The following is a 15,760-nucleotide window of genomic DNA, read 5'->3' as shown; positions in this document are numbered from 1 at the left end:
GCTGTTTGTTGAACCATGTTGAATCATTACTGAGCTCAGTTGGGGCGAGCGAGGCCTGCAGTTGTTCAGATATTGTTCTGGATTTTTGTGACCTCCTGGATGAGTCATCAGTGTGCTCCTGGAGTAATTGTGGTAGGTGGGCCAAACCTGGGAGGCTTCACCACTAATCCAAGGTTTTATCCATTTGTGAATAATTGCTCTCACTGTGGTTTGCTGTAGTCTCAAAGCTTTAGGAATGACTTTGTAACCATTTCCAGACTGATAGATGTCAGTGAATTTTGTTTTTCATCTGTTCTTGAGATATTTTAGATCTTGGTATGATGTGTTGATTTTCGAGAGCTTTTAACCTGCATTAACCATAAGCTGAGCTTTCATTTCATCTTTCTAGAGAGAAAGACTTGTTTGGCAGCCTTTCTAAACAAGTAATACTTGTTTAGTTATTTTCCAAATGTACTGTCATGAACCTTAACATTTAAAATGCTGACTGAGGCCTGTAGAGTTAAAGATGAAGCTGTTTTTGTTTGTTTTTTGTTATTTTATTTTGCATGTCAACAAAGCAGCAGGACCAGACAAGGTTCCAGGACGCACGCTGAAGTCATGTGCCGACCAACTGGCGGGGGTGTTTACCAACATCTTCAATCTGTCTCTGCAGCAGGCTGCAGTCCCAACATGCCTCAAATCAACTACCATCATTCCTGTGCCCAAAAGACAGTCAGTAAAATGTCTGAATGACTATCGCCCGGTCGCTCTGGCACCAATTATCATGAAGTGTTTTGAGAGACTCGTTCTTTCACACATCAAAGCCAACATCCCTGCTCACCTGGACAGCCTACAGTTTGCTTACTGCAGGAACAGATCAACAGAGGATGCAGTCTCAATCACACTTCACACCAGCCTTACTCATCTGGAGCATCCCAATACATATGTTAGGATGCTATTTGTAGACTTCAGCTCGGCGTTTAACACCATTGTGCCATACAAACTTGTAAACAAGCTGATTGACCTGGGACTAACCACCACACTTTGCTCATGGATTTTGGATTTCCTCACAAACAGGCCACAGAAGGTCAGGGTGGGCAACCTTACATAATCTGCTATCACCACTAACACAGGAGTACCGCAGGGCTGCGTTAGTCCAGCTCTTTTCACCCTATTCACACACGACTGCAAACCCATCCACTCCTCTTCTAACACCATAGTGAAGTTTGCTGATGACACTACAATAGTGGGAAGGATTTCAGACAACAACGAGTCTCACTACAGGGAGGACGTCCAACATCCAATCAGATGGTGTGGAAACAACAACCTGGTTCTGAACACTGCCAAAACAAAGGAGATCGTTGTAGACCACAGGAGAGCCAAGAAAACAACATTACTAACCCTCCACATAAACGGTGAGGAAGTTGAGAGGGTGACTGACATTAAATTCCTGGGCCTACACATAACAAAAGATCTCACATGGACTATTAACACATCCCACTTAGTGAAGAAAGCACAACAGAGACTCTTCTTCCTAAGAAAACTTAAAAATGCAAATGTGCCAACCCAGCTCTTAGTAAACTTTTACAGGAGCACAATAGAGAGCATCCTCTGTCACTGCATCACAGTGTGGTACTTCAGCTGCACTGCAGAAAACCGTCGAGCTCTGACCCCGACCGTCAAAACTGCCCAGGGGATCATTGGAACCAAACTCCCGAATCTTGACACCGTTTATGCTAGCCGTTTACAGAAGCGAGCTAGCTGCATCATCAAGGACCCAACCCATCCGGGTCTCAGACTTTTTGTACCCCTCCCATCGGGGAAGAGATATAGGGCAATCAGAACCCGCACAAACAGACTAAAGAACAGCTTTTTCCCCAGAGCTGTAGCCTGTGTCACTCCTCCCCCAACACACAATAGCTAACTCTCCCTATCTCTCCTTTACCCCATATCATGTCTGCTGCTAATGTACAAAGTCATTTATTGGGCATTAATGTTTAATGTTTGCACTAAATTACCACACTGTAAATACTGTTACACTTGTTATCTTAGACACTTTATGGGACATTCATGTTTGCACTCAACTACCACATTGTAAATACTGTTATATTATCTTATACTGTTTGCGCTCAAACTCATATTGTAAATACTATTATATTTTCTTTGTTATTTACTGTGATAAGCGCCTTCCTTTTACTTTATATCTTATACTTCTACTACGGTTATTTATTACTATGCTGCTTCTTGTTTTAGTGCTGCTGGCCTCTGTGAGCTACCAAACAAATTTCGTTGTATAACTACAATCACAATAAAAGTTCTTCTTCTCTTCTTCTTCATTTTATCTGTTCATTGCACAGTTGGACTGTGAAGTGATTTTGCAGGAATGTCCACTCCTGTGAAGAATGGCAACTTTTTTTCCCACTTCTGAATAACCTTTCTCACTGTAGAATAACTGACTTCAGTTTGTTTGGAAATGTCCTTGCTATACAACCATTCCCAGACTTTGCATCTTTAGACCATCAAATGGTCCAGTGGAAAATCTTCTGTGGAGTGGATCATGGGAGATGACAGATTGTCCTAAGAATCACTCAATGGGTTCCCCCACCAGGTAGCACTCTCGGACAACCTTACGTCACTGCTGAGTGCAACACAGACACCACACATCGCTGGCTGTTGTGTTTTTATTAAAGCATGGAAACTATTTTGCTAAGACAAGTTACAAAAACTAAGTTTAGCAAAAAAATAAATAAACAACTAAACGTTTGATTTGAGTAATCCCGATTATACTTGGTTAGGGACAGGCACAAAGAGTACTTTTTCACATAGTTTTGGGTTAAATGTAACATGTTAAACAGACATTACATCTAAAGGTAATGAAAGCAGCACAATCCATGACATTACTTAGCTTAAAAACAGTTTCACATCTACACATTTTATGCAATATTTCATTCCGAAAAAATAAACAAAGGACTGAAATAAAAGATTTACATTCAATGCCGTACAATAATAATGATGTTAATGCGATGGAATACGATTTTGTTATCATATACAAAAGCTGTTTCTGTTCATGATTTTCATCCGCTGTCTGTTACAAAATGAAGGATTTCTTTTCAGAAATTCCAGTAGTATTTAATTATTCATTTATTTGTCTGACATGTAAAAGTTGGAATCTCTGGAGCAATGTAAAAAGCAATCCTAGGAAGTTAAAATGACATTTAATCTTATTTGGTGACAAGAGCAAATGAGCAAACATGAAACTATGGCTGTTGTATAAATAATGAATTTAAAGAAAAAGAGAATAACATTTTTATGTAAATGTAGAGGTAATATGTTTAAATTCCAACTTTGTTTAGTTGAAAATCATTCATTATTCTTTAAACATGAATAAAAACAACATAAAATATTAAAACAACCTCGCCCCCTTGACTTTTCCCTAGATAACACCTTGCACACATCTATAACTTTTGTTCAGCTTTGCTCTTTCCTCCCTTTTTCCCTGTTTTCTTATCACATTTTGACCCTAAAAATGTGTAATTATAAAACTAAGCTATGATCAAATATTTGCCCTTCCCTGCGCTTTAATATCCTAACGTTACCTCCGGATTTGGCAGAAATTAAAGGCTCGGGGAGCCGCCTGCTGTCCTCGGGTAATTTCAGTGACGCTCCAGGCTGACGCGCATGTATGAGCGTCACAGGCGCTCCTGATAGTAGGAGGAGAAGTTCAGTTAGAGAAGCCCGTCAGTAATCGCACACACGGTTTAGTGTCAGGTAACCTGTTCGCCATGGCAAACCGCTACCTCTCCGTCCTGCTTGTGCTGATCCTGCTACTCCTTCCGCTGCCGCACGGTCCGGCGTGCGTGGCGGTTGCTGCGGAATACTCCAAAACCGACTTGGACTACGAGTTCGGCGACTACAGGGGGAAGTGGTGCATCGACGACCACGGCTTCGTGTACAGCATCGGAGAGGTTTACTACCCGAGCCCTACGTCGTGTCCGTGCACATGCACCATCGACGGCCCAGTATGCGTCCGACCCAAGTGTCCTCGCATCCACCCCCGGTGCACGCGGATCAGGTATAAAGCGTGCTGCCCGGTGTGCGAGGCTATGGCCAGAGTCTGTGTCTACGGGGGCAAAACATACAGACTGCTGGAGGAGTTCAGGGTGAGAAAGAGCCAAACTTCCGAATAACTCCTCCAATCCATGTCCCAGCCACAAGTTCATAATATTACAACCCTGTTGATGTGTTCCATGCTAGTAGGGATCCTCTCTCAATCCAGATGTTTTTCCATCACCTACTTATAATAAACATCATAAATTATTGTTTGCTTTTTTGCCGCTCAGTAAACTATTGTATTTTCTCGTCTTCTTGCAGCTGCATGACACATGTAAAGCATAGAATGTTTTGTAAAGCATCCTCGCTGTGTCACTGTGATGTTTTCTAAAAGTGTTCCAAAGAAATAAGCAACACGTTTACAGGAAAAAAATAAAGGTTTACAGGGTTTGGGGGGGATTTTTGGTTTTGTTTTGTTGTCTCACAACACTTATTCAGACTAGTTCAGAATGTGCCTACTTTAGATACACAGCCGTTATTTGCCTTATTTTACAGAACACAGCTGTTTTTGCCAGAATAGTTTTAATGCATGCAGTAATTCTGTATGTCGTCATCTCACTGATACATTTTTCATTGGTAATACATAATCATGTAATGTGAAATTACCAACTCATCTAAAACCAGAGGGGAAAAAAACAAAACAAAAAACAGCAAGTTTGCAACATGCTTGAATAACTTTGGGATGAAAGGTGAAATGTTAAATTCTTAACTTTCAGGTCATTGAGTAAATGTCTAGAAAAAAGATTTTCCTTGTTGCAGTGATTCATTATCTCTAACTTCTGTAAACTCCTCAGATAACCAAATTCAAACCCAGACCCTTCCTGCTGTTGCAGGTTGTTTGGCCCAATTTATGATTGTTTGGAGGCTTACACGAATAAGCTAATGAAGTAACCTACAATAAATTCCATAAACACGTTTTAGATATACACTCAATTGTTACTACTTGCTAATATTGGGTTTGATCCCCTTTGGCCTTCAGAGCTGCCTTAACTACTTTTGGCATTGACTCAACAAGGTGACATTCCTCAGAGGTTTTGGTCTAGACTGACATGATAACATCAGACTGTTACTCTAGATTTAAAAGCTGCACATCCATGATGCCAATCTCCTGTTCCACCACACCACAAATGTGCTTTATTGGACAGAGCGCTGGTGAATGTGGAAGCCATTTGAGTACACTGAACCTTTTTTAATGTTCAAGAAACCATTTGAGTGGTGTGAGCTTTGTGACATGTAATGTGTAGGGAGATGTGTAGACTGTAGTCTCAAGGTGATGGACATTGGTCAGGAACAATATTCAGATAGGTGCTGGCATTTAAATAATACTGGGCTGGTACTGGGAAATCCAAAGTGTGCAAAGAAATGATCCCCCGTACTAACACACCACCCTATTACAGAAGCATTAAACTGTTGATAGAGGGCAGGATGGGTCCAGGATGGGTTTGTTGCCCAGAGCACTACCACTTTAAAAAAAGGATGCCTTTCTTTAACATTCTGAAGGCACCAGAATGTTAAAGAAAAAGCAACTCTAACCCTACCATTGTTACGCATCTTTATCTTGAGACCATGCAGACTATCCAAATGTTAACATGTAATAATGATGTTCACGTTACCTGTGTGTTTCAGCTGTCAAGGTGTGAGCGATGTCGCTGTGAGCCTAACAGAGAGGTGTACTGCAGCATTTCAGAGTGCCCAGCCCCACACTGCGTTAACCCCACCTACGAACCCAACCACTGCTGCCCCATATGTAAGACCGGTGAGAGTCACTCAGGTTCAAAGTGTTTCTTTCTCTTTGCCTTACAAAGATCTACTTCAGTATCAGCTTTGCATACATTATGTTGCATAATCATGTAAACTGGGAGAATATCATGAAAATTTAAATCCCCTTCTTGCAATCAAAAAGAAACAAATATGGATTTATTCGTAACTCAAAAAGTCTTTAGAAAACACACTAAGACTTCCTGTTTGGCAAGTGATTGATCGTATACTAAAATGCATTCACAAGTTTCACAGTTGTTTTTCTTAAAGACACTAGTTTCAGTGGGCAGATTTTGTTCATAATGTTATGTTACCATAAGTGCAATTTAAGCTTCCCATCGAGTGTTACACAAAATCAGCAGCCTTTGGCCTTCTACCTTATATAATATCTCTCTTACCAAACATAATGGTAAGAGTAATCTGAGCTTGACCACAGTTTGCAGTTAAATTGAAAACCTTTGTAAATACAAAGAGAAGCTGTTGGTGTAATGATTATGAAATATCTTCAGATATCCAAAAACTGATAATTTGCTGTAAGCTTCCTCCATTAGGTCTCCCAATACCAACCAGAGCACTGATGCTGGTGCAAATAGACAGCCCCATTGATTGGCCCATTGTCACCAACAGCTGATTTACTTTTTTGAGCCAGGATCAGGTCGATATCTGATCCAAATATTGGATTGGTGCTCCCCTAGTACTTACCAAAACTTTTCAGATTGCTTCTTTTACTCTCTGTAGTAAATGTAATCATTAAAACTAAGCTAAAATTTTATTAAGGAATGAACGATAGCAAGAGTTGTATAAAGCCATTTCTAATGCTCTGAGTTCTCAGTTATAGATTGCAGTTTTCTTAGCCGATTGACCAGTGGTTTTTTTCTTAAAAGAACTGAAATTGACAGCATATATAAACAAACTAAACTTTTTTTTTAATGCTAATGCTTTTTAAATTTCATAAAATAAATTATTAAACTTTACATTTTCCCCTCAAACTGCAGTTACAGGATCTTCTCTTAACCCTCATCCTACTGACTTGGGTCCATGCAGACCCCAGAGGGATATTTGCTGTCATTTATCATAGGTGGGGTTTTTTAATCATTCCACATTTTTATGACTTTGTCATTCATTTTGTTCGTAATGATGTTCTCCTTTGATTAGTACTGTTGTAATATATTTCGGTATTCCACGGGACCTAACACTAAAAAGTACCCAATTCTGCCAAGCAGGTTTAATAAATGGCATTATTTATTGAGATATTGTTGCCCATAAAGCGTATATCAGTATTATATAGTATCAAATAGCTGGTAGGAACTTTCTATTGTTCATTTTAAAGAAGAAAAACTCAATTACTGCACATCATCTGGATGGGAAACTTTCCAGACTGGAAATTATCTGAAAATTTGAGCCTGATCTCCATGACACAGCTGGGGTGTGCCCCAATCCCCAGTCTGAGCATCAATGACCCTCAATGGAGTGAGGAGTCAGTAAAACTATTCACTCACTCATCCAAATTGATGAATTCAGAATAAGAAATAACTCATAGTCATCCATCCCCCTTCTTCTTTCGCTCCTTCCATCTTCCTTCTTCCTTTCTTCTCCTCTTTTTTTTTAATGGCACTTTTCAAGTCATTATTATTCTCAGACCACCTGCTCACATTCATACACAAGTATTGGGGGGACTAGAAGCAAGGTGGGTCTTGAATGATTGGTACGTCCGGCTATTGGATGACCCCCTCTACATCCCGAACCCCTGCCCTTCCTTTGCGGAAGCATTTTGGAGTTGGGACCATGGAGTTCTGGGCTGCCCCCAGACCTGATCAGAGGGATTCAACCAAGGTGTAAAATGCTCTTATCCTATTGAGAAATGATTCTCTGAATCCAAATTTCTCAAATATTGCAAACAGGAATTTACAGTTGACTTTGTCAAATACTTTTTCTGTATCGAGTGATACAATTAGAGTGTTACTTTTTTGACACTGTGAAAGCATTAAGTTAAATAGTTTATGAGTGTTTATAGATGAATGCCTTTGATGAAACCTGTCTGGTCAGGATGGATAAGTGCTGGAATTACTTTCTCAAAGCAGGATGCTAGGACCTTGCCTATATTTGTAATGTCTTTATTTACCAGAGAAAGTGGTGTATAACTAGTTGACTGAGTGAGATCTTTATTTGGTTTTAACAATAGTGTAATCACTGCAGTATTCATGGTAGGAGGAATTCTAGAGGTAATCATAAATTTATCTGTCATTCTTATAAATAGTGGGAACAAGGCTGGCCAGAAATGTTTGTAGAACCCAGCAGGGAATCCATCTGGGCCAGGTGCCTTATTATTGGGGATTTGATTAAGAGTACAGAATAGTTCTTCTAGAGCTATAGGTTTATCCAACATCCTAACTTGGTCTTGTGTTAAATGAGCCAGATCTATAGCGCTAAGAAATTTCTGAATATCTTTCATATCAGTCATGGTCAGAAGTGTACAGATTCATGTCAAACGTGCTAAAAACATTATTTATATCTTTAAGATTATGAAATGGTTTCCCTGCTAAGTCTTTGATAACTGTAATTGTTGCTTTTTCTTTATTTTGCTTAAGTAGGTTTGCCAGATATTTGCCTGATTTATTATTGCATTCAAATTTGTCATGTCTCCAACTGGCAAGCTGATGGATGAGTAGAGATTTTGCCAGGGGAATGGTACTTGTCTGACTGCATTATTCTAAGTGTAAAGTTTGGTGGAGGGGTATTATGGAATTGGGCTCAACTACTTATTTCCATTAAAAGGAACTTTTAATGCTTCATCATACCAAGATGTATTTGACAGTTTCAAGCTCCCAACTATGTAGGAATAGTTCCAACATGACTGCATATCAGTGTGCAAGCATGGTCCATAATGACCTCGTTTCAGGCGTTCTTGTAGTCAATCCAGGTTGCTCAGGTTGTCTGCCTGGTCTTAGAGTCCTGGTCTACTGCTCTATTAATAAGAAGTTGGTTCTTTGGCCCTCTGGTGTTTTTTCCAATGCCTTTCTGAACTGTGGTTACATACTGACTAATGCACCTACTCAGCTTGGTAGCTACAATGTCGAGAGGAGCTGCCATGTGTGGGAGAGGCAGGTAATTGGCCAGTAATTTCATGATGGCGTGCCCTTGTGAGGATCCTTCATGATCAGGATTGTTCTACCCTTTGTTGGCCAGTCTAAATGAGTACCTGCTGTTAGCCGCCTCCTTTGTGCTTCCTATCATCTGTGGAGTGCTGTTAGCTTCTTCAGAGGTAGCCATGGATCATGTCTCAGTTTAAAAAACAAAAATCCTTCTGTGTTATCCTGATTTTGGCTTCCAGCCTTCTTGTCCACAAGGATCTATATCTACATATATCCTTGATCTTGTACCCTAGTACTTGTAGGATTACTACAGAAGAAGTGACTCGCATCAAGAAACCTTACCAGTGGCTGGACAAAGCCATAGAGGGTGGGGTCTATCACACAAGGCAAGTTCCCAGGCGCAGACTGTGCAAAGATCCAGAGACAATCATTAACAAAGTCTGTATCAGATGTTGAGGAACTAGGGCACACTGATGAGAAGTGGGCTACTGAAACAACAAAGCATAAGAAGACGAGGATTGAGAATAGGGAGCTGTTGGCATGCTACTACACTATGCTGCAATAGCAGCAGAAGGAGTTACATGACGAGAAATATGGATTCTTTTACACCCAACAACTAGACTAACATCGAAACAACTAGTCCAACAGTAGTCCAGTCAGTATTCAGTAGTCCAACATCTGGAAGAAGCAACTGCTACCACAACTATCACAAGACTCATGACGTACAACATAAATGCTACAGCAAGAGGGACCCAGGACATCAGGTCGGGTGGAGGTATCATCATCCCCTGGGTTGGGGTGAGGTTGGGTAATGCAAGAACAGTTGCAAGTTTCTTGGGTTTTTCTCTGTATGTATTATTGTAGGGTCTACCTTACAATATAAAGCGCCTTGAGGCAACTGTTGTTGTGATTTGGCGCTATATAAATAAAATTGAATTGAAGTTCTAATTAAAAATGGACATTAAATGACTCAGTGCATGCTTTTATACAGCTTATCAGTGTTTTTGGAAAGACATTTTTTCATAACAGTTCTGTTTAAAATGTTGCTGTCTGAATGTTTTCCCCATTCCCAGCTGTCATTTGTTTCATCTTTGTGTACATCCACTCTCCTCTGTGCTGTTATATCCCATCTCACTGACTTTATCCTCATTCACACACACACACACACACACACACACACACACACACACACACACACACACACACACACTTAAGCTGTTGATCCCAGTGTGCACTATAGTAAGAGCGGTCATTGTGACAGTCAGTGTGTTCACCCTGGAGCTCTCAGAAGCTGCACTGGTTATGTCACCTCACAAACCCTGCAGCTTATACAGTCACTCCTGTTATGTCACTCAGACTTTCATTGCTACTGGCATTAAAGTGGCTTTGAAACACTGGTGCATCTCTGTGTGTGTGTGTGTGAGAGAGAGAGAGTTTGAGCTCTTTTGTAGCAGCGGGTATATTAACTTTGCTTTTATATGTTGCCTTAATTATAGAATAATTTGGACATGGAAAGCAGTTAAAAGGTAAAAAACCCCAACAGGAACATGCACATAAACATGCTTTGCTGTTGCCTTGCTCTCGGTGTCTAAAGGCAGTTGCAGTTAAGTTGAACCTTCTATTTTTACTGCTTCAGTTCTGCACAGACAGCGGGACAGATGGTTCGGTTTGTTGCGTCACTGTTTTTTTTAATTTATTTATTTTTTTCCTTACTAGTGCCAAATTCCCTTATGTCAGCTGTGCTTTATTGGATGCCATCAGATCTGGCATTAGATGAACTGTACTTCCTGGGCTCCTGCTGGTTGGGGTTGGTAATTGTTTCTCAGGTAGCCGCCAAATAAAGGAACCCCATCTGTGAATGAGGAATGCAAATCAAAGGCAGGCTGTTTGCATTATTTAGCCAGTAACTACTATCCCACACAATTTGTAACTGCGTTTTTGTTGTTGCTTTAATATCATATAGACCTGAGAGATGTTAGAGGGCAAGATTCATGTATCTTTTGGGAAGAGAGACTTCTTAAACTAAAATAGTAAATCAACAATAAAACTGCCGTATGCAAGAAAATTGACATAATTTATACGAACCAGGAAAAACAATAATATTAATATTTTAACAGGTAATATTTCAACAGATTATGGAAGTCCAGTGTAAACAGATTCTTATTCAGTATAGGCTAGATGAATAAGTGGCTGGAAAAATGCAGAGATAAATAATGTGTCAACAATAACTTTGTTTTTATTTAACACATAGAAGTGTCAAATAGACTTCAGTTCAGTCAAGGTGTTTTGAGCTCAGGTGATGTTGTATTGAAACTACAGGCTTTATAGTTGGTATCATATTGTTGGCTTTCTAATCAGGAAGTTTCTATTTATCTATTCTGTTTTCACAATTTCATTGTTATGTAAAAGAACAACTATATTTAGACCTGTGGTGCAATGAAAAAAAACATTTCACTGGGTTTAAAAGTGCAGTGTGTGCTTGTTTGTTTTGAGCACACTAGCAAGCCATGATAATATTTTTTTAACTGAATAATTCACAAAGCATCAAGCATACAGCTAATACTGACAGTGCTGAGGTGGGTGGTTGGTGGGTTGTAGCTTGGGACTGGACCCCCATATCAAATTGGGGTTAAAGCCCTAACCTACAGCCAGATTTGTCTGTAATTACAGATCTGAGACTTAAAATATGCAAGAATGAAGTTATTTATTCTTTAGGTTTATGATTTTTTTTAAAAGTAAACCCTACTTGAAAACAATGAGACTAAAGGTGCGGTCCCATTAGAAAGACAGCCGGCATGTTTCACAAGCGATAACCTCGATTACAGAGGAAGGATACGCTCTTCTATGAACTCATTCACTGTTTGATGACGGAATCGACTCTGACAGAATAAAATGTTAACTGTCGTTATAGGTCCCAACTGTTTTGCTGGGAACAGGGTGATCCCAGCAGGGGAGCGTGTGAACATTGACGAGCGAACAGTATGCTACTGCACCTACCGGGATGGGACATGGCACACCCACCCCTATGCCACCTGTGAACAGCGCCCACAGCCCAGCCCAACACAGAGCACCCGCACTGAGGCCCCCAGCGACAAGGACAGTAAAGGGAAGGGAGGGAGGCCATTTATTCCCAGACTGGACGTAATACCTTGAATTTTAATTTGTTAGATAAATTTATCAGAGGCAGAGTCACTCTTGAGGTACAAATCAACTCATGAGTCTACTAAACTTCAACTTTTAGAGCACCACATAAAATGTATTGTTCAGAGTCTAGCTTAATTATCCAAATAGAACAGCTTCGGTTCTTCTACCTGAATTCAAGATCTAAAGTTAACTTGTTGGGAAATAAAAAAAATTGGTTCCCATTTCTTTCTGGGAAATGGCACATTTTAAGTCCACACAATGGGAACTTCACATAGCTTGGCCAAAATTCTGACTTGTAGTGAAGGTGGCTCCCTGGAAATTTAAACTCTTTTTCCACTACAGCATTGAGTAAGCTCTACTGTATATTTAAAAACAAAAAAACCCTCTGTTTGGTATTGGTGGAATAAAAGTGAAACTGTAAAATAATCAAAGAGATGTTTAGTGTCAAGTGTGGAAATGGAGCTGGTTGGCAAGACTATTGGGAAAGAAGTTATATTGACAGTAGAAACCCAAACAAGAGAATAGAATACACAACTCTGAGACAGCTTGAAACAAATGCCCAAGGAAGTGGTTAATATCCTATCTTACTCAGTCCATTACTTTATTCAAAACTGAACTGCAGTCATATAAAATGACTGAAGAATTGACACGCTAGCCTTTTGATCAAATACAGTAAATGTAAGCTTTTTTTTTCAGATGTAAAGACCAGGAATTTTTTAGAGATACCGCATGCCCTATTTGAACATCTACAGCACAGCCAAAGAAATTCTACTGTAAACACATGCTCATTTAATGGATTTTCTTGTCTTACTGTATTGTTGAACACTGCTGAAGACATCAAACTGTTAAATTTCACTATTAAGAAGTCATGAAGACCTACAGATTTTACAAATATCTTTAAGTAGTTCCCACAAATGCTTTTGGTGGCTGCGTTCTCTTAAACTCTGTGCTCCTACTCATTTCAAGCCATCTCAGATGCACGGGCCATTCTCTTGAAAAATAGATGATTGTCCAGGAAGTTCAGAGCAGACTGTGTGCTGTGTTAATGGAGAATAATGTCCATCTAGCAAAACTTGAAAAGACACTGAAAATATCTTGAAAAAAACTTGAGTTGCCATGGATGACACAGCATTTCTGACACACAGTAGTAGTACTAGAATGACACCATCCTAAACCAGTCCAGAGTAGACCGACTGTGCCACACATTTTAAGTATGCTGAGATTTGGTTGTTTATGAAAAAGAAAAAATAGCATTGAAATTTCCTTTTACATTAGATTGGATAAAAAAAATTAAAATACACTTTTCTTATTTCTACACCTCTGTGGCAGCAGTACTAACCTATGTGTTGCCCTAGTATGTGGGAACAAAACTCTTAAGAAGCCCTTTACCTAAAAAAAAAAAAGAAGACATATGAGTATCCAATCAAAACCATTTTATAAACCAGTAGGTAAACTTAAAGTAGCTGATAGTTTAATTGGTTTAATTGAAGGCTTTATAACGATCAAAAAAAGTTCTACCTCCCAATTTTAAACTAATTTAGACGTAAAGGGGCATTTCCAGAGCAATGCTGTTTGATGAGCTGTGGTTCCTCTAACCCATCCTTGCAGCAGAAAGAATCTCTTAAAGTTCAGGTTTCCCAAACTGAATGACTTTCATATCTTAAAGTAATGATGAATTGTTGTTTATTAGTTAAATGTTAATGGATTACTACATACTACTGCATGCAAATAAAGCCTTTTGCTGTAATGTATGTCCATTCTACCTCAATACTACACAACTGGTGGTCACAAAAGCAATTTTTAGGACTTTCGAACACAGACCAGTTAACAAAAACATATTTAGTGATATTTGATCACTCTTCTTGGCAGAATTGGTGGAGTTCATTTAAATTGTTTGGTTTCCTGGTATTGACCTGGTGTTCCAAAATTTCAGTGGCTTTGGAAAAGCCATTCTAGAAGCTATGTCTGCTTTATCCAGTCCAAAACCAGTTTTGATCCATGTTTAGCATTACTCTCCTGTTGGAACATTCTGTTGTATCCAGCAAAACAGCCTGAGAGCATACTGCCACCACCATGCTCGATAGTCGGTATATTTTCAGAGGTTTAAAAGCCTCCAAACTCCACAGTGATCCAAAACTTGTCCTACTGTACAGTGACACTGACATTCTAGCAGTTTCCAAGACTCAGGCAGACTTGAGCCTTGGTTGTTCCTGAATATCCTAACCAATTTCTTCACCTGAGTGCAGGTTAGGGTCTTCTTCTAGAACTTGGCAGTGATGACACATCCAATCAACTTGTACCTACACAAAATTGTTCAAACTGAACCTGCAGATGTTTATAAATGGCTCCAAGACACCTTCCCAAGTTGTGTAACTCTGTAATTCTCCTTTCTTAGACTTTCCAGTTGTTCTGCATATTTGTCAATTCAATGATTGTTGTCATATAACTCCCTCTATGCTGGCAAAGAGAAAGTCAATTATGATCGATAATGAGAATAGCCCTTGAAGTTGAAAGATAAAAGTGAATGTGTGTATATATTTTAGCCTGTATATATAATTTTGACCCCGTGTGGATAAGAGAAAAAAACAAAATAAATTCAAAGTTGTGTACTAAATATTTTTTAAAACATTAAAGATGTATGCCCTGCAATCATTATACCAGGGGAAAAGAACAATTCAAAGAAATTATTAAGGCTCAAAATATCAAGTGTATGTAAACTTCTGACCACAACTGTGCATTCTACAGCTTGATAGCTTTGCACTGTCTGCTTATTCATCACGCATTTTATGTCCATTGTGTCACTAACCTCTTGCATTAACACTTCAAGTTCTTTTACTAAACCTGCAGGTACACAGGCTACATGACCACAGCTGAAGGTGCACCTACACATACACAGTATTGTCTGTACCCTTGTTAAGCGCCACTTTTTGACAACTGAAACTATATGCAGGCATGTTGTCACAGTGAAGTGCAGGAAAATGCAATGTTTTTCTTTTCTTTGTACCTCAGACTGATTGACTTTGTAACATGGGCATGATGAAGGGATCTATGACAGAGGAAACATGCTCTATGCAGATGGTAGTGTGGCTTCCATCTGCCAAGCAGTGAGGTGCCAGGGATGTCCAAGTACAGCAGACAGAACTGAAAATGGCCGAGCAGGAAAGCACATTTATACAGTAACTGGAAAAGGATGGTGTACACATACACGCCAATTCACAGGTCACATCCACTGTACATTCAAAACTCTATTAATGCCACACTACTATAAAGAAGTCCACTAGGGGAAGATTTCATTCAGTTAGGTGGTGACAGCTACACTGTAAAAACACATTTTGAAGTGTAATCCTCTTTATTTTGTGTGGTTTCTATCCCATCTTCATGTCTGCTGTAAAAATCACCCCTCACGAGTTTGTTTTAAGTTCTCCAGTCAGGTTCAAAGTTTTGACTTTTTCCCCCAGCTGTAGTCTTGACATTTTTGTTAACAATATCTTTGTTGGCCCTAGTGTATCTAATGTGAACGGCAAGGAGTACCAGCTCTCAGTCATGTACATACTGAATATAAAAAATAAACTTCATATTACCAAACAAGTTCTGAGCATATACTCGACTCTTTATGAATATTAAATCAAAACAATAAGAGCCTTTTCTGTAATAGTCTTAATATTTTGGACCGAAAG

General features: G+C 39.4%; 1 protein-coding gene across 2 annotated transcripts; it reads left to right on the top strand.

Moving 5' to 3' along the window:
* Positions 1-3,471: 3,471 nt before the first annotated feature.
* On the top strand, positions 3,472-15,664 carry LOC134625799 (von Willebrand factor C domain-containing protein 2-like). 2 transcript variants are annotated; one of them, XM_063471097.1, is made up of 3 exons: positions 3,472-4,139; positions 5,716-5,836; positions 11,851-15,664. In XM_063471097.1, the coding sequence occupies exons 1-3, from the start codon at positions 3,762-3,764 to the stop codon at positions 12,090-12,092; spliced, it is 741 nt and encodes a 246-aa protein (XP_063327167.1). In that variant the 5' UTR covers positions 3,472-3,761; the 3' UTR covers positions 12,093-15,664. The 2 variants fall into 2 exon arrangements, with proteins under 2 accessions (XP_063327167.1, XP_063327166.1); XM_063471096.1 differs by having other exon boundaries at positions 3,476-4,139; positions 5,716-5,845.
* Positions 15,665-15,760: the final 96 nt, after the last annotated feature.

Source organism: Pelmatolapia mariae, linkage group LG4 (genome assembly GCF_036321145.2).
Source record: "Pelmatolapia mariae isolate MD_Pm_ZW linkage group LG4, Pm_UMD_F_2, whole genome shotgun sequence".
In the NCBI taxonomy this organism is placed as follows: Eukaryota; Metazoa; Chordata; class Actinopteri; order Cichliformes; family Cichlidae; genus Pelmatolapia; species Pelmatolapia mariae.
Note: the sequence above shows the minus strand (reverse complement) of the source record. Positions and strands in the feature narration are given on the sequence as shown.

What these genes read in the sequence shown, in the direction of transcription:
- LOC134625799 (XM_063471096.1), top strand. Translation starts at nt 3,762, where the DNA reads ATGGCAAACCGCTACCTCTCCGTCCTGCTTGTGCTGATCCTGCTACTC. An exon ending in GACTGCTGGAGGAGTTCAGG is followed by an intron (nt 4,140 to 5,715) that starts GTGAGAAAGAGC and finishes TGTGTGTTTCAG; the next exon opens with CTGTCAAGGTGTGAGCGATG. An exon ending in CTGCCCCATATGTAAGACCG is followed by an intron (nt 5,846 to 11,850) that starts GTGAGAGTCACT and finishes CTGTCGTTATAG; the next exon opens with GTCCCAACTGTTTTGCTGGG.